General features: G+C 43.3%; 1 protein-coding gene across 2 annotated transcripts in view; it reads left to right on the top strand.

The window, feature by feature from the left end:
• The window catches only part of LOC126299048 (uncharacterized), a 396802-nt gene that overhangs the window by 70177 nt on the left and 302226 nt on the right, over positions 1–24399 (top strand). For both annotated transcript variants that reach the window (XM_049990700.1, XM_049990701.1), the window contains exon 2: positions 16806–17049. In XM_049990700.1, coding sequence (XP_049846657.1) covers positions 16806–17049 — 244 coding nt within the window. The remainder of the gene's footprint in view (positions 1–16805; positions 17050–24399) is intronic.

The following is a 24399-nucleotide window of genomic DNA, read 5'->3' as shown; positions in this document are numbered from 1 at the left end:
CGGATTACGAACGACAATATTAGATTACTTCATAATGACATTCAGTCGTCAGTTGCACAGATATTTTTATCCCCTTTACCTGTTTCTACAAACTAATTTGTCATCTTCAGAAGGCAACAAAATAAGGGGTCTTATATATTATTACACCTTGGCTATAAAATTTATGTAAAGTACAGGAAGTGTATTACACATGCTTACTTGGTATTGGTTTAGCAAACGTCAAAATCTTCTTAATGAACGCAAAATGTCATGATATTTCCAAAACCGTATATATTGTATATGATAATTGTAAACACAGATTGATAATTTACAGTGCAAGAATCCCGTCTGTGTGCATATCAAGCTGGTGTGTCAGTAGCTAGGAACATATATACAAGCATGTAAAAATATAACTAAGGTATATGAGGAAGTTATACAGAATACATTTGAAGAAACGTGGAACATAGTTGTAATATATAAGGAAAGGGCGACAGACGCCTGATTTTTATTCTGAAATATATACTACAACTGTTGAAAAATAAAGCTGTAAATAAAATAATACTAAGTTCTCCATCATTTCTATAGCGTGTATGTTGAATAGACAGTATCTGAAATTTTCGAAGCACCAAAATGGTAACACAGTCTCCCTCACTGTCGCTATACAGGGTGTTTGGGATATCCACTATGTGATCAAAAGCATCCCGACACCCCCCAGCCGGCCGCTGAGGCCGAGCGGTTCTAGGCGCTTCAGTCCGGAGCTGTGCTGCTGCTACGGTCGCAGGTTCGAATCCTGCCTCGGGCATGGATGTGTGTGATGCCCTTAGGTTAGTTAGGTTTAAGTAGTTCTAAGTCTAGTGACTGATGATAAGTCCCATAGTGCTTAGAGCCATTTCAACCATTTGAACAACCCCCCCCCCCCCCACCATAAAATAAAATACGTTTTTCATATTAGGTGCATTGTGCTCCCACCTACTGCCAGGTACTTCATATCAGCGACCTCAGAAGTCATTAGACATCGTGAGAGAGCAGAGTGGGGCACTCCGCGGAACTCACGGACTTCGAACATGGTCAGCTGATTGGGTGTCACTTGTGTCATACGTCTGTACGCGAGATTTCCACACTCCTAAGCATCCCTAGGTCGACTTTTTCTAATGTGATAGTGAAGTGCAAACGAGAAGGGACAACTACAGCACCAAAGCGTACAGGCCCATCGCGTCTGTTGACTGACAGAGACCGCCGACAGTTGAAGAGGGTCGTAATGTGTAATAGGCAGACATATATCCAGGCCATAACACAGGAATTCCAAACTGCATCAGGGTCCACTGCAAGTACTATGACAGTTAGGCGGGAGATAAGAAAACTTGGATTTCATGGTCGAGCGGCTGCTCATAAGCCACACATCACGCTGGTAAATGCCCAACGACGCCTCGCTTGGTGTAAGGAGCTTAAACATTGGACGACTGAACAGTGGAAAAACGCTGTGTGTAATGACGAATCACAGTACACAGTGTGGTAATCCGGCTGGGTGTAGGTATGGCGAATGGCCGGTGAACTTAATCTGCCAGCTTGTGTACTGCCAAGAGTAAAATTCGGAGGCGGTGGTGTTATGGTGTGGTCGTGTTTTTCATGAAGGGGGCTTGCATCCCTTGTTGTTTTGCGTGGCAGTGTCACAGCACAGGCCTACAGTGATGTTTTAAGCACCTTCTTGCTTCCCATTGTTGAAGAGCAATTCGGGGATTGTGATTGAATCTTTCAACACGATCGAGCAGCTGTTCATAATGCACGGCCTGTGGCGGAGTGGTTACTCGACAATAACATCCCTGTAATGGACTGGCCTGCAGAGAGTCCTCAGTAGCTCGTTACGGGCTTTTGTTGAATTTTCGAGAACATACCCTCACCGAGGAGTCAAGCAGTATATTTCTCCCTCCTACGTATATCTCGCGAAGAGACCACGGGGATAGAATCACAGAGATTAGAGCCCACACATAGGCATACCGACAATCTTTCTTTCCACGAACAACACGAGACTGGTATAGAAGAGGGTTGTTTGGAGGGAAAGGAAGTCGGCCTTGCCCTTTCAAAGGAACCATCCCGGCATTTGCCTGGAGCGATTTAGGGAAATCACGGAAAACCTAAATCAGGATGGCCGGACGCGGGACTGAACCGTCGTCCTCCCGAATGCGAGTCCAGTGTGCTAACCACTGCGCCACCTCGCTCGGTGGAATAGAAGGGAGAACCGATAGAGGTACTCGAGGTACCCACCGCCACACACCGTCAGGTGGCTTGTGGAGTATGGATGTAGATGTAGATGTAGACTGAATCCTCTAGAACAACTTTGGGATGTTTTGGAACGCCTACTTCGTGCCAGGCCTCACCGACCGACACCGATACTTCTATTCAGTGCAGCACTCCGTGAAGAATGGTCTGCTATTCCCCAAGAAACCTTCCAGCACCTGATTGAACATATGCCTGCGAGAGTGGAAGCTGTCAATCACTACAGATAGAGGGCGCCACGAACTTGTAAGTCATTTTCAGCCAGGTGTCCGTATGCTTTTGATCACATAGTGCAAGTGCAGATATATTGGTGACTGAGGACAGTGCATTGAACAAAATTGTCGCAGTATTTACATCATTTGAAGACTAGTGATTATAGCTATTAGGATTAGTATGCTTCAGGTTGATTAGTACCTCCAGGTACAGGTCGCAAGAACAAGGCAGTAATGCTTGATTTCCCTGGGCAGCAGGGCAGATGTTGAAGTGGACGCAATACGGTTAGTCTATGCTGAAAGGATTGGTCTACTTAGTGGTGTCGTTGCGATCATGCAGAAAACATAGGTAGTAAACTATGTGACACGTTTGTGGGAAGTCTGTTAGACGTAGAGCGAAAACAGGCAACACACTGAAGTGGATACATATTAAGGTACCAATGATCAAATTATCTGCACTTATACACCTCACACCCTGTATATTTGTCTTCCAAGTATTTAATGAATATGGTCAGTTCATCAGCTCAGACTGCATAAAACATGTCACATACATATTTCTCAAACGCGCAAGACTTTAGATGCTGTACATGCAAAATCAATGTCCCTCGTGCAGGTTCGAGTGATACATGCAGATTTTCAACATTTTTCATTAAAGCAAAGCCTTTTTTTAACATTATTGGTCCACAGAAAAGAAATTCAGTGATGAACGTTTCTGCATCAGGTCTTACGCTGCTTTTAGTAAAAGCGCACTGCTACAAAGATAATCAGTAACAGGCATAATGCACTGTGGGTAACTCGATACAGAGCCGGCCGCGATGGTCTCTTGGTTCTAGGCGCGCAGTCCGGAACTGTGCGACTGCTGCGGTCGCAGGTTCGAATCCTGCCTCGGGCATGGATGTGTGTGATGTCCTTAGGTTAGTTAGGTTTAAATAGTTCTAAGTTCTAAGTTCTAGGGGACTAATGAACACAGCAGTTGAGTCCCATAGTGCTCAGAGCCATTTGAACCATTTTTTAACTCGATACAGGTAACATTTTTTAAAATTGTTCAAATGGCTCTGAGCACCATGGGACTTAACATCTGAGATCATCAGTCCCCTAGAACGTAGAACTACTTAAACCTAACTAACCTAAGGACATCACTCACATCCATGCCCGAGGCAGGATTCGAACCTGCGACCGCAGCGGTCGCGCGGTTCTGAACTGAAGCGCCTAGAACCGCTCGGCCACCGTGGCCGGCAACATTTTTAACTTCTGAAGTTGTGGCGTAATGCGAATAACAATGTCCTTTAGTTGTAACGTTAAGTGAGGTTCCCTGTCAATGTGCACTCTGTTAGGCCTCCTATCACGAACATCCTGCAGTATCAAACGTGTGAGGTATGCAACGTAATTTGGGCTTCAGTCACACGTATACCAAGCGATGTGGCGCAGTGGTTAGCACATTCGACTCGCATTCGAGAAGACGACAGTTCAAATCGAAGTCCGACCATCCTGATTTAGGTTTCCAGTGATTTCCCGAAATCGCTTCAGGCAAATGCCGGGATGGTTCCTTTGAAAGGGCACAGCCGATTTCCCTCCCCATCCCTCCCTCATCCGATGGGACCGATGACCTCGCTTTTTGGTTCCCTCCGCCAAATCAGCCAGCCACCTACCAACCCATCACACATGGAATGGATAAAAGTTTGGATCTATCATGAGATACAGTTACCAGGTCCGCGTACTGACCCTGTCCTACTATTCAGTGCGGCCGTGAAATCCTCTGGCACTGGCGTCAATTGGATGCGATATACAGGGTGTTATAAAAAGGTACGGCCAAACTTTCAGGAAACATTCCTCACACACAAATAAAGATAAGATGTTATGTGGAGATGTGTCTGGAAACGCTTAATTTCCATGTTAGAGCTCATTTTAGTTTCATTAGTATGTACTGCACTTCTTCGATTCACCGCCAGTTGGCCCAATTGAAGGAAGGTAATGTTGACTTCGGTGCTTGTGTTGACATGCGACTCATTGCTCTACAGCACGGAACATTCCAGCCTATGAATCGCGACTGGGGAAGACCTAGAACAACAGGGACACCTGCAATGGACGAGGCAATTCTTCGTGCAGTTGATGATAACCCTAATGTCAGCGACAGAGAAGTTGCTGCTGTACAAGGTAACGTTGACCACGTCACTGTATGGAGAGTGCTACGGGAGAAGCAGTTGTTTCCGTACCATGTACAGTGTGAGCAGGCACTATCAGCAGCTGATTGGCCTCCATGGGTACACTTCTGTGAATGGTTCATCCAACAATGTGTCAATCCTCATTTCAGTGCAAATGTTCTCTTTACCGATGAGGCTTCATTCCAACGTGATCAAATTGTAAATTTTCACAATCAACATGCGTGGGCTGACGAGAATCCGCACGCAATTGTGCAATCACGTCATCAACACAGATTTTCTGTGAACGTTTGGGCAGGCATTGTTGGTGATGTCTTGATTGGGCCCCATGTTCTTCCACCTACGCTCAGTGGAGCATGTTACCATGATTTCATACGGGATACTCTACTTGTGCTGCTAGAACATGTGCCTTTACAAGTACGACACAACATGTGGTTCATGCACGATGGAGCTCCTGCACATTTCAGTGGAAGTGTTCGTACGCTTCCACAACAACAGATTCGGTGACCGATGATTGGTAGAGGCGAACCAATTCCATGGCCTCCACGCTCTCCTGACCTCAACCCTCTTGATTTTCATTTATGGGGCATTTGAAAGCTCTTGTCTACGCAACCCCGGTACCAAATGTAGACTCTTCGTGCTCGTATTGTGAACGGCTGTGATACAATACGCCATTCTCCAGGGCTGCATCAGCGCATCAGGGATTGCATGCAATGGAGGGTGGATGCATGTATCCTCGCTAACGGAGGACATTTTGAACATTTCTTGTAACAAAGTGTTTGAAGTCACGCTGATATGTTCTGTTGCTGTGTGTTTCCATTCCATGATTAATTTGATGACTGGGTGTTGTGTGCTGTCCTTAGGTTAGTTAGTTTTAAGTAGTTCTAAGTTCTAGGGGACTGATGACCATAGATGTTGTAAGTAGGCTGTTTAGGTTTTTTTTTTATTGGTAACGCCGCCGCCACGTAGCGCTCTGTATGAAAATCACTGGCTGTGCCGTGTGCAGTCTGTGGCTGGTTTGCATTGTTGTCTGCCATTGTAGCGTTGGGCGGCTGGATGTTAACAGGGCGTAGCGTTGCGCAGTTGGAGGTGAGCCGCCAGCAGTGGCGGATGTGGGGAGAGAGATGGCGGAGTTTTGAAATTTGTAAGACTGGATGTCATGAACTGCTATATATAGTATGACTATTAAGGTAAATACATTGTTTGTTCTGTATTAAAATCTTTCATTTGCTAACTATACCTATCAGTAGTTAGTGCCTTCCGTAGTTTGAATCTTTTATTGAGCTGGCAGTAGTGGTGCTCGCTGTATTGCAGTAGTTCGAGTAACCAAGATTTTGGTGAGGTAAGTGATTTGTGAAAGGTATAGGTTAATGTTAGTCAGGGCCATTCTTTTGTAGGGATTATTGAAAGTCAGATTGCGTTGCGCTAAAAATATTGTGTGTCAGTTTAAGCACAATCATGTATAATTTTTCAAAGGGGGACGTTTCATATGGCGACCCTGCCAATATGTCCTTTCCTTTTGTGTTATTCAACTATGTGTTTATGTATCCTTGTGTATTTATTTTCTTCCTGTCTCTGTGTACAGTTTCATAGAATTTTTTCTCTTCTAATACTAAGCTACATTCACTATGATGAGGAATACTGTTATCCTCAAATATAATTTGCATTAATAACATGTTATTTACTTCGTGAAGATGTCTACACATTGTTTATTCTGTTTTGTTCTAATGCTCATGTGTGAACTTGATGTTTCAAAAGTTATTCTGATCTTTTATGTATGTACTCATGTCATAATTTTTGTAACACTGATGTATTTGTTATTTCTATTCTTTTGTAAAGCCTGTATTACTACAAATGTTATCTGTATTATTATGTTTTAATGATGTATTTTGTACCTTTGTTATTGTATTCTTATGTTATAAAATTGTAATTGACACAAGTTTATCAAATAAAGGAACTGGTAAGTTACATTTCACTGCACACATTTCTGTTGGTCATAGTTTATGCACAATATGTGAAAAAAAGAGGACTGTTAGTGTTTGCACGTGCGTTAATAATTCAGCAAGGGACTGGATAACAGCATTGCTGGTTCTAAGGACATTTCAAACAAATTCTTTGTGAGTGGACAAGTGGTGGTTTATGGACTTGCTATATTCTCTGCAAGACTCTTCGATGGTGATTGTGCACCTGCACAGTTGCAACAGATGGCTGCTGGCTATCTCTACAAGGACTGAAGTGGGTCTACACCTTTGATGACTCATCAATACCATTTTTTCTAAAAGGACTGCAGTGGGTCTGCGCCTCTGGTGGCCCACCAATACCGTAATCTTTACCAGGACTACAATGGGTCTGCTCTGTGATGACCTACCTACCAATATTCTTCAAAACCTCGACTGACTCTGCTGTGGGTTTACTCTGTTGTGGTCCATTACCTGTCTGCATGTCAAGAGTCAGCACTGTCTTTCCGTTGAAAGGACAACACTACTTCTTCAAGACTGCATGGAAATCCACTACTTCCATGTGCATTTTCTTTTACTACTCAGACTTTGAGAAAAACACTGCAATTTTACTTTGATGAATGATCAGGACTGTCTTTATGGACTGTGACAAAATTTTAGCTTTTGACCAACATTGTATCAATAAGTGTATGGATTTGACATCTTTGTTACTGTAATTATGAAAAATTTTATCAAATCATTATTGGCCAGTGCCCAAAACAATTTGTAAAATTTTTTGTGGGGAGCATGGGGGCTATGTAAGTAGGCTGTTTAGGTTTTTTTATTGGTAACGCCGCCGCCACGTTGCGCTCTGTATGAAAATCACTGGCTGTGCCGTGTGCAGTCTGTGGCTGGTTTGCATTGTTGTCTGCCATTGTAGCGTTGGGCGGCTGGATGTTACAGCGCGTAGCGTTGCGCAGTTGGAGGTGAGCCGCCAGCAGTGGTGGATGTGGGGAGGGAGATGGCGGAGTTTTGAAATTTGTAAGACTGGATGTCATGAACTGCTATATATATGACTATTAAGGTAAATGCATTGTTTGTTCTGTATTAAAATCTTTCATTTGCTAACTATACCTATCAGTAGTTAGTGCCTTCCGTAGTTTGAATCTTTTATTTAGCTGGCAGTAGTGGTGCTCGCTGTATTGCAGTAGTTCGAGTAACCAAGATTTTGGTGAGGTAAGTGATTTGTGAAAGGTATAGGTTAATGTTAGTCAGGGCCATTCTTTTGTTGGGATTATTGAAAGTCAGATTGCGTTGCGCTAAAAATATTGTGTGTCAGTTTAAGCACAATCATGTATAATTTTTCAAAGGGGACGTTTCAATGTTAAGTCCCACAGTGCTCAGAGCCAGCCATGATTAATGTGATTTGAAGAGAAGTAATAAAATGAGCTCTAACATGGAAAGTAAGCGTGTCCGGCCACATGTCCACATAACATCTTTTCTTTATTTGTGTGTGAGGAATGTTTCCTGAAAGTTTGGCCGTACCTTTTTGTAACACCGTGTAGAGGGGCATGGGGTTAGCGCCATAGAGATCTGCGAACAGGGTGTTTTGCTCACTCATACTTGTTCGAGGCGACGGCTCTCGGGGATAGCTTGCCGGAGTGCGAATGCTCGCATTGGACTGGCTGTCGTCGAGCGCTACGAAGTGCCGAGGGGGTAGAGTGATTGGGGGGGGGGGGGGGGGGGCAACGCTCACCGCGCTGCCATTACGGCCGTTTTAGTAGCTGCTCTGTGGGTCTGCACGCCGTTGTCGCTTCTGAAATACCCCCAACAGCTAATGGAAATACACACAGATCAATTTAATTACATTCCTCGGTGGTACTGTCTAATAGCGAAATCACTGCGGTCGATAAGAAAAAAAAATAGCTTGCTTTATGCAACAACGAAAATTTGGGAACAGTGTGTAGTTTCACAGGTGCTCTATGTAACTACCAGTTTTTGTAATGATGGTGATTAAAAATCAGATTGCCGTTTTTTATAACATCATATGCTTTACTGATTCAAATGTTCGTATATGAACTTGAACACTTAATAATTTAGGTATCGAACAGGAAAAAAAAAATTGTCTCTAGATTATTCCATGTTACCGTAATCAAAATGAATCGACGAGTTTCGGATCAAGTCCGCTTCGTCTGCCCGAGATAAGATTCCGCGCTTCACTGAAATTTCTTTCACTAGTCGTATTTGTTGCTGGAACACAAAACACTCTTCTCGGTAAATTAGTCAGCGTGGAAAAGAACTACGGTTATGCTGTCACCTCTCAAACTGATCATCGCCGTCGTCACTATGCATTCGCGTTATATAAAAGTCAATATCATCGGGAGGTTGAGTATGGTATGGTCCACTGTCTAGTCACTCCGAAAACGGAGACTTTTTTGGCTTCCGAGCGCGGCTGACATTCACTCAGCGATCCCAAATAAATATTTACAGATATCACAAAAACAGAGTAAGCTACTACTGCCACGTTATAATTTTATGCTAGCTTATCAGGAATTGATGTTTCAGCACATATCTCATTGATAGTATTGAACATCACATCTCTGTCAGACACAGACATCAACAATCGGAAGGGCGATCACAGAAATGTTGCTATTCCGTGCAATGTTCGAATTTCGACTTTCTCCTCTATGACATGGAGACAGCGCACTTTCAGCGCTCGTAGTACATACAGTTAACAGCCGATAATACTACCGCTATACTGTACGGCCAAAATACCGGTGACACTGAAACTGGCGTTATGCAGTTAAGTGCAATTTTTATTTGCTGGACACGCAGCGTGTATTAAACGAGAGAACTGGGTCTACAGTAATTTAAACGTACCTCTGTATATTCGGGCCCTGTATTACAATAACTTACCAGTTTGTGCACCAATAATACACAAACTGAACAGTTGGACACTTCTCGCCTACCAATATTCCGATTATATCTTTGAATGGCTCTAAAATATAACGAGTTCTTTTGCAGTGTTGCTGTCGTAATCAGTAATTTTTTTCAGAGACGCCTCCCTCCAGAAGCATTTCCACAAATTTGTCGTACCACCTAACTACAGACTGTGGCATCCTAAAAATGCTGTTCCACCTATACACTGTTTCTTGCTTCAGGCTTGTCTGTATAGAATTTACGTCATCAGTTTTCTTCGTGAAACGGACAGTCTGTTTGGCGGCATAAGTAGTGGAATAAACACTGCGACCTCATTTATCAAATAATCGTCATCGAAAATTGCATACATAATGCTGAAAGGCTGCAGTGTTTTGCATACATTACCGTCATTGTCAGTGAGAAATGAAGTCTTCATAAAACGATGGTGCCGGCCGGTGTGGCCGTGCGGTTCTAGATGCTTCAGTCTGGAACCGCGTGACCGCTACGGTCGCAGGTTCGAATCCTGCCTCGGCCATGGATGTGTGTGATGTCCATAGGTTAGTTGGGTTTAAGTAGTTCTAAGTTGTAGGGCACTGATGACCACATATGTTAAGTCCCATAGTACTCAGAGCCATTTTTAAAACGATGGTGTTTACTTCTAACAAATTGAAAAATGTTTCCTCAGGGTAGTTGTTAGTAAATTCCCCAATTTTTTTTTTCTTCTCAGAAAAGAGAGTTGTCACCAATACTATATTTCGCAGGGCCTAATCTTGATAAACAAAGTGCGCAGTAACAGATATGTTATTCATTTTCCTCTATGTATCGCACCTGTATCCGCTGTACATCAATATGCATTCACGCCTATGACCTGGATAATGCTGGGTATCATACACTCCCATATATTATTTGCTTCTCTTTTACTTTTTCGTGATACTGTCTTAAGATGAGGCAAGATGTTATACACATCTACATGTACCAATTCTGAACAGATGTTTACAAGCCCCTGACATAAAACGCGAAATCCTACACCTAATATTAATGTAAATTGACCAAGATCTCTTGCACATTTCTACCCACCTCTTTATTTAAAATAGCTTTCAGTGAAACGAGCAATGCTTCAGAATTTACACTTTTACTTATTGTGCCTTCAGATGTGTGATGGCGGATCCGTAAGGAGAACACAGCACTTGCTACAGTACATGTAACGTACGTCCTTATCAGTTACTAATGTAAATCTCTTCCAGACATTGTTATGACCATTTCGCACTCAGAATATATTCTTTCGAATCAAGTTTCGCTTTCGCACTGTCCTTCAACTCAGGTTCACGCGCCGTGATCCTAGATAGGGCGACTGAGCAGCACCGTGTAACTCTAGTAGGTGACCGGCAATGAAACTTCCGGACGAGCTTCAAGGGAGTCGAGCGCAGTTGCCCCCTCTTCCCCTCCCCTCCCCCCCTCCCCCTCCCTCGCACACACATACGTGTCCAAAACGACTGTACCGACATTTGGCGGAACTACATACACTGAGCAATTCGAGTGAGCGTAAACGTCAAATGCAGACCTCTAATTAGCACAACGCTCTCCCGACCGTAGTCGGCTTCCTGGACCTTGGATCTATTATTTCTCACTGAAGTAGCTTCTCAGTTGGCCTCACCACGATGGTCCTCCGCGTAGCAATCAGACACGCTGACAGCATAGCTACGTGTGTGTGTGGGCGCGCGCGCGCCCATGAAAGGCAAAGGACTTAAGAACAGTTAAATGGAACGCATAGTGTCCTAAAAAGACGCTATAAGATGAATACCAACAGAAGTGAAACAAGAGTAATGGAATGTAGTCGAATTAAATCAGGCGATGCTGCGGGGTCTGGGTTAGGAAATGAGATACTAAAAGCGGTAGATGAATTTTGCTATTCGATCAGCAAAACAACTGATGATAACAAAAGTAGAGAGGATATAAGATGAAGACTGGTATTACCAAGGGAACCTTTTTTGAAAAAGAGAAATTTATCAACATCGTATAGATTAATGTGTCTGTCTCGTCTGTAGCCTCATACGGAATTTAAATGTTGACAATAAACATTTTAGACGCGAAGAGAATAGAAACTTTTGAAATATGGTGTTACGAAAGAAGGTTGAGGATTAGATGGGTATATCGGGTAACTAGCGAAGAGGTACTGCATATAATTGGGGAGAAAATAAATACATGGCAGAACATGACTAATAGGCATCGGTAGATAGGACACGTCGTGAGACATTAAATAATCGACAGTTTCGCAATGGAGTTTAGTGTGGGGTTAAAACTGTAGAAGGAGACCAGTGATTGAGGTCAGAGGCTTGCCCGCTCTGCAAAGCAGGATCGGCGGCGATCTGTAGCAGATCTGACGACAGAATACAAGGCTGGTACAGGCACTAGCGTTTTCGAAAAGCAGTTCACCACGCTTTGTTGAAAATTTCGAAATTTGTGGTGAAGTCTTATGGGACCAAACTGTTGATGTCATCGGTCCCTAAGCTTACACTCTACTTAATCTAACTTACGCTAAGGACCACACAGAAACCCATGCCCGAGGGATGACTCGAACTTCCGACGGGGGGCCCCCTCGGACCTTGACAAGGTGCCCTAGACCGCTTGGCTACTTTGCGCGGCCGCTTTGTTGAACATTGGGCTCTTAATGTACATCTACATGATTACTCTGCAATTCACATATAAGTGCTTGGCAGAGGGTTCATCGAACCACAATCATACTGTCTCCCTACCATTCCACTCCCGAACAGCGAGCGGGAAAAACGAACACCTAAACTCTTCTGTTCGAGCTCTGATATCTCTTATTTTATTTTGATGATCATTCCTACCCATGTAGGATGGGCTCAACAAAATATTTTCGCATTCGGAAGAGAAAGTTAGTGACTGAAATTTCGTAAGTAGATGTCGCCGAGACGAAAAACATCTTTGCTTTAATGACTTCCATCCCAACTCGCGTGTCATATCTGCCACACTCTCTCCCCTATTACGTGATAATACAAAACGAGCTGCCCTTTTTTGCACCCTTTCGATGTCCTCCGTCAATCCCACCTGGTAAGGATCCCACACCGCGCAGCAATATTCTAACAGAGGACGAACGAGTGTAGTGTAAGCCGTCTCTTTAGTGGACTTGTTGCATCTTCTAAGTGTCCTGCCAATGAAACGCAACCTTTGGCTCGCCTTCCGCACAATATTATCTATGTGGTCTTTCCAACTGAAGTTGTTCGTAATTTTAACACCAGGTACTTAGTTGAATCGACAGCCTTGACAATTGTACTATTTATCGAGTAATCGAATTCCAACGGATTTATTTTGAAACTCACTCGAATCACCTCACACTTTTTGTTATTTAGCGTCAACTGCCACATGCCACACCATACAGCAATCCTTTCTAAATCGCTTTGCTACTGATACTGGTCTTCGGATGACCTTACTAGACGGTAAATTACAGCATCATCTGCGAACAACCTAAGAGAACTGCTCAGATTGTTACCCAGATCATTTATATAGATCAGGAAATCTCCCCATGTTTCCATCTCGTCCCACAGACAATAATCCATGAGTAAAATCAGATATTAGTTAGTACCATCCATCCTCCTACGCCCCCCCCCCCCTCCCTCCCGTTATCATCAACATTAACGCCTAACTAAAATTCAGAATGAAAAGTATTTTTAACACTTCTATTTTTAAAACTATGAAACATAAATGGCTCATCCTCAGAAAGCAAAGCCAACTCTCCACACTGAGAATACACCCTCGTTTCAAAACATACTTCCACTACATCAATCCTGTCCCAAGCTACATCTGTTTCAGTAACACCCCATTTAAAATAAAGCAAATTCGATTTTGTGCACTATATTTAAGCCTATTGTTTATAAATCGCTTGATTGTTGAACGCCTTGCTCATGAAATGGCAGAGTCTGACCAATGCAACTAATAACGATAATACTGTGTGATGATGATGATGATGAGTCCCATACTTCTTTACAGAGCGTAGGGGAGCGACGCGGGAGACCCGCGCCGCCTTACTAGGCAAGGTCCAAATGGAGGTGGTTTGCCATTGCCTTCCTCCTACCATAATGGGAATGAATGGTGATGAAAACACAACACTCAGTCATCTCCAGGCAGAATATATCCCTGACCCCGCCGGGAATCGAACCCGGTACCGCGTGCTTGGGAAGCGAGAACGCTACCGCGAGACCACTATATATTTACTGATTTACTCTCAGTTGTTCGTTTATCGTTGTGGTGTGGATAATGAAGCAATTTTTGGTCTATTATAGAACTATCTACAAATCAGAGAAGGAATTTTGATAAGATTTTTAACAATATGTGATTCATACGTCTCAATTTTAATGTCATAGATGGTTGATGCGTGTATGCGTGAAGTGGGTGGACTACTTAAGGAAGATGTTCATACATTCCTTGCACAAGCTATAATCTCTTGCACATGACCTTACGCTTTACTCCTAGTGTTTGAAATAAAAACTGTAGCTATTGGTAACTTACGTAATCAGTATTGAAGTCTTCCGAAATAGTGATCGTTTAAAAAATAATTCAGTTTCGTCACTAAAACACAACAGAATACTTTTGTTTTTACCCTTCAGAAAATTGCATTTTACCCCTCAGCGGTGATTAGCCCCAGGTTTGGAACCACTGACCTACTACGGCTGCAATAGCCATGGGATAATCGAGATTGGTCCTAGGGCCACTGGAAAGGTCTCGCCTGGTTGGAAGAACCACATTTCTTGTTAAACCAGGTCGATATCCATGTACGAATACGCCATCATCCAGGCGAAAGAGCCGGCCGGTGTAGCCGAGCGGTTCTAGGCGCTTCAGTCTGGAACCGCGCGATCACTACGGTCGCAGGTTCGAATCCTGCCTCGGGCATGGATGTATGTGATGTCCTTAGGTTAGTTAGGTTTAAATAGTTCTAAGTTCTAGGGGACTGATGACCTCAGATGTTAAGTCCCATAGTGCTCCGAGTCATTTTGAACCAGGCGAAAGACTGCTCGAAACATGCACCGCGCCACGGACTCAGGCTCGTGGGGACATTATTATGCTATGTTGGGGACATTCACTGATATTCTATGCGACCTATGTTGGTAATCGAAAGCGTCGTGGCAGCTGTGGACTGCGTGAACATTACTGCGGACCATTTGCATCCATTCATGTTTGATGTCTTTACTGACGGCCATGACATCTTTCAGTTGGGTAACTGTCCGTGACACACGGCCTGAGTCTTACAACATTGGTTTGAGTATCATGATAGTGAACTCATGGTGATGTCTTGGCCACCAAATATGCCTGATCTGAACTCGATGGAACACGTCTGAGACACTATCGGGCACCAGCTTCACGCTCACAAACCAGTGGTCCGTAATTTTTATAAATTGTGTGGTCTGTGCGTTGCCGGATGGTGCCACATACTTCTGGAAACATACCAAGGACTTATCAAATCAATGCCGCGCCGAATCTCTACCAAGCCCAGTCGTCCTATCACGAGCAGCACCTAAGTCAGCGTTGTTCTATGCGCGCCTGCCAGCAAAATAACGATTGCGTTTGTGTAGTACGTTCTTATTGCACTAAATAGCAGCTGAAAAATTCTTTGATCAATTGTTGCAATTTTTAGGGCTTTAATGCCTCGCTGGCGGACGATTATTAGATGTGCATAAAATTTTTGCTTTTCGCCGATGTTTATACCAAGGTATTTATAAAATTCCTTTCTTTTCACAGGTTGGTCGTTTATTCTGGTTATGGGGTTCCTCGTTCTTGATAGCGTTCCTTTTAGCGACATACTTGTATGTACTGTTTTGTGCGCTGCTACTGTTTTCTACGCACTGCTTACTTAGTCTTTCAAGGACTACCCTACTATTATACTCTAATTTAACGGCTTGAGTTGGCAGATACTATAATTAGCAAATCATCTGCGTAGGCGATCCAGCCTCTAATGTTTTTATACTCTAGAGCTGGTTCAGTGATGACTCCATGCCAACATCCCATAACTCTGGTCCTCAAACAAAGCCTTCGGGCAGCCTTTGGTGATGTTTTTCACAATTTCCTTTTAGGGTCATTCTAATTCTACCTGCCTGTCTGTGCAGCAATCTCGTAGGCTCGTATACAGACACCTGGGGCAATCCATCTCTTTCAGTCTTTTGAACAGGGCAGGCCCCATAAAGTAACAGACGCCCCAGCTGTACCAGTCATTATACCTATAACATACTTGTCGTCTGAGATGTTCACAACGTTCATTGCACTATTTATCGCATTCTCTGTGGATTTCCCTTCTTCTGAAACCGTACTGCAAGGGTTATGCATACGATCTGTCTGTGGTCTCTTAGACGGCGACACAGAAGCTTTTCCTGTACTTTGGCTGGAGCATTTACCATACAAATCGGCCTGTAAAATTTCGGGTGTCGTGAGTCTTATCTTGCCCCTTTTTTTGGTATAATGATATTCGAGATTTTTCCATATTCTGACGACCCGTCCCTGCAAAAAGTATGCGTTTAATGACACTGTTATATATGGTACAATTTGGTCCACCATATGATGCAACACTCCTGCCGCAATTCTATCAGTCTCTGGTGCTTGATTTTTCTTTATCTTAATTATTGCCATTTTTACTTCTTCCTGGTCAAATGGAATCACAGTACTATTATATATACGCTGTTCTAGTAATTAAAGAGTGAAGCTGCTGATGGTACTCTGCGTCTTCCATCGTCGTATCGTCTGGCAACAGAGTTCGCAGTAGGTGGGGGAGGGAGAGGCTACTGAACTGATTTCTCCCAGTCTGTCGTCATCGTGCCATCATGTCACCTCAAGGCTGATAACATAATAGAGGGTGATCGAAACTTGTTCCTTGCAAATTTGTATGGAAAATTCCAAGCATTTAATACCATTTGGTCTTTAAGGTACTCCTCCAATTCTTCTACTCTTGTTTGGTGTAGTAGTTCTTTATAATGTTGCTTGAGTGTTCGATAGAAATTCATCCTTCTTTGTTGTTCTGTTTCCCCTAAGGATCCCTGGTAGTATCTTCTCGCATGTCTTGATCTGCATCTCAAATACTGTAGGGCTGAACTCCACGGAATTTTAAACCCTTTTGAATTTCTGACATGCGTTGGGATGGCCTTCTCTTGCACCGTCTGTAACGCTCTCACCACTTCCTCCGCTTTGGCGTCAACATCAAATCCACTTCTTTGCAATGGCTATATCTTGAAGTCTGCATCTAAAAATTCCAAACTGTAGATGAAAAGCATTATCAGGAATTTCCTTGTTTGCAATTGCTAAGCTCTGGCTTGCATGCGCAGGATGTCATGTCTGCGCCGGAGCCGCAGCCGCCCCCGCCGCCGCCGCCGCCCCCGCAGCCACCGCCAGCGCTGCCCCCACGTCCGCCGCCTCCACGTCCCCGACCACGGCCACGACCACGCCGCTCTGCTTCCGGTGACGCGGTCGTCGAAGCCGCTGACGATATCCAACCAGACTCCTCGCACAACGCAGAAGCCACTTCCCACCCCCATGGGCCTCCTCCCGCCCTGTCACCACCACCACAAGGTAAGTCGGCCTTATAAAGGCCATGCGTCTTTAAACCTCAAACGGATCTCTCCTAGCGGACCTTGTCGATGTCGACTGGACGCTCAGGCAAATATTATTCTATTATTAACACAATGACATCGTATTTAATTACCCTAGTGGTTCCTGTGAAATCAGATTTCATAAATATTAGTTCTTTTTTTTTTTTTTGCATATCAGCTACTGTGATTTTTCGTTGTGCTTGAATTGATTTGAAATATCAACCAACCAGTAGCAAAATACAGGTATATTACACCTCAATCATGGTTTCGACGGCTTGAAAACTGTCTTCTTCAAAAAATGTAGGACGTAAAATCACATTATCCATAGTCTAGTACATGTCATCGACTTAATTACGATTTAAGATACATTATATAAAGTTAGTAGCCATCTACTGTAGGGATTTGTTTCACAACTTTTAAAATGTTTTTTTTAAAAAACACACTTACGGACACAGATATACAAAAAAAAGAGCAAATGCACTACAACTGTAGAATACGAGGCGAGAAGTGATTTCATGATTGCATGGGCTGAAGTGACAAAAAATTTTCAACATTCGTCTATAGCACCACATCTCAAATGCTTCGATTCTCTTCTGTTCCGGTTTTCCCACAGTCCATGTTTCACTACCATACAATGCTGTACTCCAGACGTACATCCCCAGAAATTTCTTCCTCACATTAAGGCCGGTATTTGATATTAGTAGACTTCTCTTGGCCAGAAATGCCTTTTTTGCCATAGCGAGTCTGCTTTTGATGTCCTCCTTGCTCCGTCCGTCATTGGTTATTTTACTGCCTAGGTAGCAGAATTCCTTAACTTCACTGACTTCGTGACCATCAATCCTGATGTTAAGTTTCTCGCTGTTCTCATTTCTACTACTTCTCATTACCTTCGTCTTTCTCCGATTTACTCTTAAACCACACTGTGTACTCATTAGACTGTTCATTCCGTTCAGCAGATCATTTAATTCTTCTTCACTTTCATTCAGGATAGCAATGTCATCAGCGAATCGTATCATTGATATCCTTTCACCTTGTATTTTAATTCCACTCCTGAACCTTTCTTTTATTTCCATCATTGCTTCCTCGATGTACAGATTGAAGAGTAGGGGCGAAAGGCTACAGCCTTGTCTTACTCCCTTCTTAATACGAGCACTTCGTTCTTGATCGTCTACTCTTATTATTCCCTCTTGGTTGTTGTACATATTGTATATGACCCGTCTCTCCCTATAGCTTACCCCTACTTTTTTCAGAATCTTGAACAGCTTGCACCATTTTATACTGTCGAACGCTTTTTCCAGGTCGACAAATCCTATGAACGTGTCTTGATTTTTCTTTAGCCTTGCTTCCATTATTAGCCGTCACGTCAGAATTGCTCTCTCGTGCCTTTACTTTTCCTAAAGCCAAACTGATCGTCACCTAGCGCATTCTCAATTTTCTTTTCCATTCTTCTGTATATTATTCTTGTAAGCAGCTTCGATGCATGAGCTGTCAAGCTGATTGTGCAATAATTCTCGCACTTGTCAGCTCTTGCCGTCTTCGGAATTGTGTGGATGATGCTTTTCCGAAAGTCAGATGGTATGTCGCCAGACTCATATATTCTACACACCAACGTGAATAGTCGTTTTGTTGCCACTTCCCCTAATGATTTTAGAAATTCTGATGGAATGTTATCTATCCCTTCTGCCTTATTTGACCGTAAGTCCTCCAAAGCTCTTTTAAACTCTGATTCTAATACTGGATCCCCTATCTCTTCTAAATCGACTCCTGTTTCTTCTTCTATCACATCAGACAAATCTTCACCCTCATAGAGGCTTTCAATGTATTCTTTCCACCTATCTGCTCTCTCCTCTGCATTTAACAGTGGAATTCCCGTTGCACTCTTAATGTTACCACTGTTGCTTTTAATGTCACCAAAGGTTGTTTTGACTTTCCTGTATGCTGAGTCTGTCCTTCCGACAATCATATCTTTTTCGATGTCTTCACATTTTTCCTGCACCCATTTCGTCTAAGCTTCCCTGCACTTCCTATTTATTTCATTCCTCAGCGACTTGTATTTCTGTATTCCTGATTTTCCCGGAACATGTTTGTACTTCCTCCTTTCATCAATCAACTGAAGTATTTCTTCTGTTACCCATGGTTTCTTCACAGCTACCTTGTTTGTACCTATGTTTTCCTTCCCAACTTCTGTGATGGCCCTTTTTAGAGACGTCCATTCCTTTTCAACTGTGTTGCCTTCTGCGCTATTCCTTATTGCTGTATCTATAGCGTTAGAGAACTTCAAACGTATCTCGTCATTCCTTAGAACTTCCTTATCCCACTTCTTAGCGTATTGATTCTTCCTGACTAATGTGTTGAACTTCAGCCTACTCTTCATCACTACTATATTGTGATCTGAGTCTATGTCTGCTCCTGGGTATGCCTTACAATCCAGTATCTGATTTCGGAATCTCTGTGTAACCATGATGTAATCTAATTGAAATCTTCCCGTTTCTCCCGGCCTTTTCTAAGTATACCTCCTCCTCTTGTGATTCTTGAACAGGGTATTCGCTGTTACTAGCTGAAACTTGTTACAGAACTCAATTAGTCTTTCTCCTCTTTCATTCCTTGTCCCAAGCCCATATTCTCCTGTAACCTTTTCTTCTACTCCTTCCCCTACAACTGCATTCCAGTCGCCCATGACTATTAGATTTTCGTCCCCCTTTACATATTGCATTACCCTTTCAATATCCTCACACACTTTCTCTATCTGTTCATCTTCAGCTTGCGACGTCTGCATGTATACTTGAACTATCGTTGTCGGTGTTGGTCTGCTGTCGATTCTGATTAGAACAACCCGGTCACTGAACTGTTCACAGTAACACATCCTCTGCCCTACCTTCCTATTCATAACGAATCCTACACCTGTTATACCATTTTCTGCTGCTGTTGATATTACCCGATACTCATCTGACCAGAAATCCTTGTCTTCCTTCCACTTCACTTCACTGACCCCTACTATATCTAGATTGAGCCTTTGCATTTCCCTTTTCAGATTTTCTAGTTTCCCTACCACGTTCAAGCTTCTGACATTCCACGCCCCGACTCGTAGAACATTATCCTTTCGTTGATTATTCAATATTTTTCTCATGGTAACCTCCCCCTTGGCAGTCCCCTCCCGGAGATCCGAATGGGGGACTATTGCGGAATCTTTTGCCAATGGAGAGATCATCATGACACTTCTTCAACTACAGGCCACATGTCCTGTGGATACACGTTACGTGTCTTTAATGCAGTGGTTTCCATTGCCTTCTGCATCCTCATGTCGTTGATCATTGCTGATTAGGGGAAATTTCCCACCCCTATGACAAGAGAGTGCCCTGAACCTCTATCCGCTCCTCCGCCCTCTTTGACAAGGCCGTTGGCAGAATGAGGCTGACTTCTTATGCCGGAAGTCTTCGGCCGATTATTTATCAAAATTTAGGCAGTGGCGGGGAAAGAACCTAGGACCGAAGACGTGGTGATTATGAATCAAGGACGCTACCCCTAGACCACGGGTACGGGTCAAGTCCTGGAGCTACTCTGTAGCAGTTCTGGACGTGTAGGGTGTCGCATTGGCCTGCTGGAATTGTCCAAGTCCGTCCGAATGCCCAGTGGACATGAATGGATGCAGGTGATCAGACAAGATTCTTACGTACATGTCACCTGTCAGAGTCGTTTCTAGACTTATCAGGGGTCCCATATCACTCTAGCTACAGACGCCCCACACCATTACAGAGCCTCCACCAGCTTGTACAGTCCCCTGCTTACATGCAGGGTCCATGAATTCACGAGATTGCTCCATACCCGTACATATCCATCCACTTGATACAATTTGAAACGATACTCGTCCGACCAGGCAACGTGTTTCCAGTCATCAACAGTCCAATTTTGGTGTTGACGGGCTTCGGCGAGGCATAAAGCTTTGTGTCTTGTAGTCATCAAGGGTACACGACTGTGCCTTCAGCTCCGAAAGCCCATATCGATGATGTTTCGTTGAATGGATCGCACAGTGACACTTGTTGATGGCCCAGCACTGAAATCTGCAGCAATTTGCGGAAGGGCTCCTTTTCTGTCAGGTTAAACGATTCTCTTCAGTCGTCGTTGGTCTCGATTTTGCAGGATATTTTTCTGGCCGCAACGATGTCGGAGATTTGATGTTTTACCGGATTCATGGTATTCATGGTACACTTCTGAAATGGTCGTACAGTCCCCACTTCAGCGCTAAGTCGGAGATGTTGTGCCCCATCGCTTGTGCGATGACTATAATACCACGTTCAAACTACTTAAATCTTGATAATCTGCCATTGTAGCAGCAGTAACTGCTGTAATGACTGCTCCAGACACTTGTTGTCTTATACAGGCTTTGCCGGCCACAGAGCCGTATTCTGCCTGGTAACATATCTCTGTATTTGAATATGCGTCCCTATACCAGTTTCTTTGGCGCTTCAGTGTATATCTGCTGCATTAGAGTATTAAGAGCGTTGCACTCCGCGTGCCTAATATTTCAGAAACCACGTGAATTTAACATTATAGCATGTTTAAATGCAGAACTGTGTAGCCTTAGGAGTATGTATGTGCGTGTTCTATGATCATTTGTCTCTTGCCCGTATCTTCTTGGTACTGACCTCAGGCACCCAAACAATACTTTGGAATTGATAGCGCGGTTGATTTACGTAAAATGCTTCACACTCTGTCTATCTGGAGCTCCATCACACTCTGTCCATCTGGAGCTCCATCGTGGAAAAAACACACGTTTCTTCTTAACCATTTGTTATATCATCTCCACACTCTCATACCTATTATACACCGATAATGGGTGCTAACGTCCTCGAAATGCGCTCATCTGGAGATATATTGTGCACTTGGATGGGTGTCAATAAGATTCGCGTGGAACAGTCTTCGCTGAATAGCAGTAATGGACTTAGCTCGCTCTGTTCCTTCACAAGGCATGGAATGTGTAGGATATAGTACCCTGCTACTTCTGGTCAGCTGCAAATTAAATCGGTGACATTATTGGAGGGAGGGTTGATTAAAGACAATGTGGGGAGATCTTTCAATCTCCAACTTTATTCTAGGAATTAGAGAATAATCTGTTACTCCTATCCACATAGGAAAAGATTAGCAATCATAATTGTAAACTCTGCATTATGCTTAAAGTGATAGAAAGATGTAGAAAACCTAAATGCATCGGTATATGACGCTGTCTGGTGTATTTTGGTGTATATTTTCGATAGTTAACCATGACTAGATGTACTGCACAGCCATCTACCTACATTGACAATCTACTATATGGTACAGGCAAAGTGGCAGATGCATGTTTTAGCAATGTGATACAAATTGGGAAGTATGCTGCCATGTCATTCGTAAGCATTGAAATTACGGAAAAACTGGTAAGATTGCAAAAAGTGATTGGGCTATCAACTGTGATGCATATTACAGTACCTGGACCCATATCGACGGTTCCTTTTCCATCCCATCCATCCACTGACATGCTGTTGATTACCACATAATGACTGACATCACCTGTTTGAGATGGAGATAGTCTTGGTGTGTGGGGGGGGGGGGGGGGTGGTTGGGGGGCAACACCTTATAGGGATGGCCAGCACCGAAACAGTCATCATGTACATGGCTGCAATATAAGGAATCAGTGGTGTTGATCTCTTCAAAATGTAATATGTAGACATCTGCTAACCCGTCACTGAGAAAGATGAGTTTAAATGTAGAGATCATCACTTCTGGCAGCTGTTTTGGAATGCTCCACAACGTCTCAAATTCTTCTAGTTTCCACATGTTGCAAAGTCTTCCACATTTTTGCCAATAAGAAACACCGCCTCTATCTTTTATTTCGGCTATCCTGTGTGTTGTGGGAGCAGCATAGTTTACACACTGTGATATCCAGCCTTCTGTGAGAGACAATGAATCGAAATGTGTTAATGTTGGTTTAGCACCTCACACAGACCTCGAAGTGGTGGAAATACAAAATGTATGGCGCTGTACAAAGCTGCAGCCATACACTACTTGGATGTGTTACAGCAGAAGAACGAAGAATCAAGCTGATAATGACATTTTTTGTCACTTTTTCTCCTTCTATTGCGATTGATAGTCTGTGGGATATGGTCCTCCTACAGTGCATGTGACAAAACTTTACACTGGTCTCTGCAAGAGACTCCGATCACTGCCTACCTGCTCCATTGGACCAATACCTGTAAATTTAATAGGATCACCGCACATGCTCAATGTCAGCACACAGACGGTATTTGTTTTCGATATTTTGGAAGAGAGTTCTCTACTAGGTGAAGTTAGTGAAGTTTTTATAGTTTGTAGTTTCTCTGTTGGATGGTACAAAATAACAAGAATAGAGAGAATGTTTGGATGACAGACAAGAATGTACCCTGAAGGACACAGATCTCCTTCAGACTGCAGTGCCTGTACACAGTTTGGACACGCACCACAATGTAATAGCGAAAGCCTCATCCTTCTTCCAGTTGCCACAACTGCTTGTACTGTCTTTTGTACTACCTGGTGTTTCAGGGAAAAGCTTCGTTTGGGGCTGGCTATACACATTGCACATGGTTGCTGGAGCTATGAGAACATGTTTACATTTCCACCAAACGGTCAAAACATGGTTCTGCTGCATTAACTCAGCTCACCGTGTTTCTCCAAGGTATGCAGAAGGTGGCAGATAGAGTGCTCCCTGACTTCCACTCAGTTATGACATAAATTGGAACAATCACATGGATACAGCTGCAGGGAGGGAGGGCCAGAGACTGAGGAACAGTTACAAGATATGGAAAGACTGTCTACAACCAAGCTGGAGTTTTGCTGCATGGGGTCCTTAGCAGATAGGTTCGAAAGAGGTGACTCATTTCGAGATATGGGAGTCCCACAAATATGATTCACGAGTGACTGTAATCACTAAAAGAAATCTACATAGGATCCAACCCAAGTACATGGTTGAATGGAGAGACTTGATTCCAAATCAGTGGATGTAATTTCTACCATAAAGCGTAACACTATAGATATGAAAAGCATTTTTTAAGTGATTCCTCATATAGCAGACCATCTACTGTATGTAATCATTCTCAATCAACCATCATCCTCCCTCGCCTATAACCCCTGTTACACTGTCTATATGATGTTGAGATAGAATGTGTTACAAATACAGCGTGTTAGCGTGGAAAATATATAGCAGCAGCAAGAGGTAGTTGGAAATATCGGTTTCATACCACATTCCTTAGCCGAATCACTTTTTAAATTCGGTGATAAGGGTGATTTTATTACGACCATACGCAGCTGCAGACGTTCACCTGCA

The sequence above is a fragment of the Schistocerca gregaria genome, chromosome X, assembly GCF_023897955.1.
Source record: "Schistocerca gregaria isolate iqSchGreg1 chromosome X, iqSchGreg1.2, whole genome shotgun sequence".
In the NCBI taxonomy this organism is placed as follows: domain Eukaryota; kingdom Metazoa; phylum Arthropoda; class Insecta; order Orthoptera; family Acrididae; genus Schistocerca; species Schistocerca gregaria.
The sequence above is the reverse complement of the archived record's forward strand: the minus strand, read 5'-3'. Positions and strand labels throughout refer to the sequence as shown.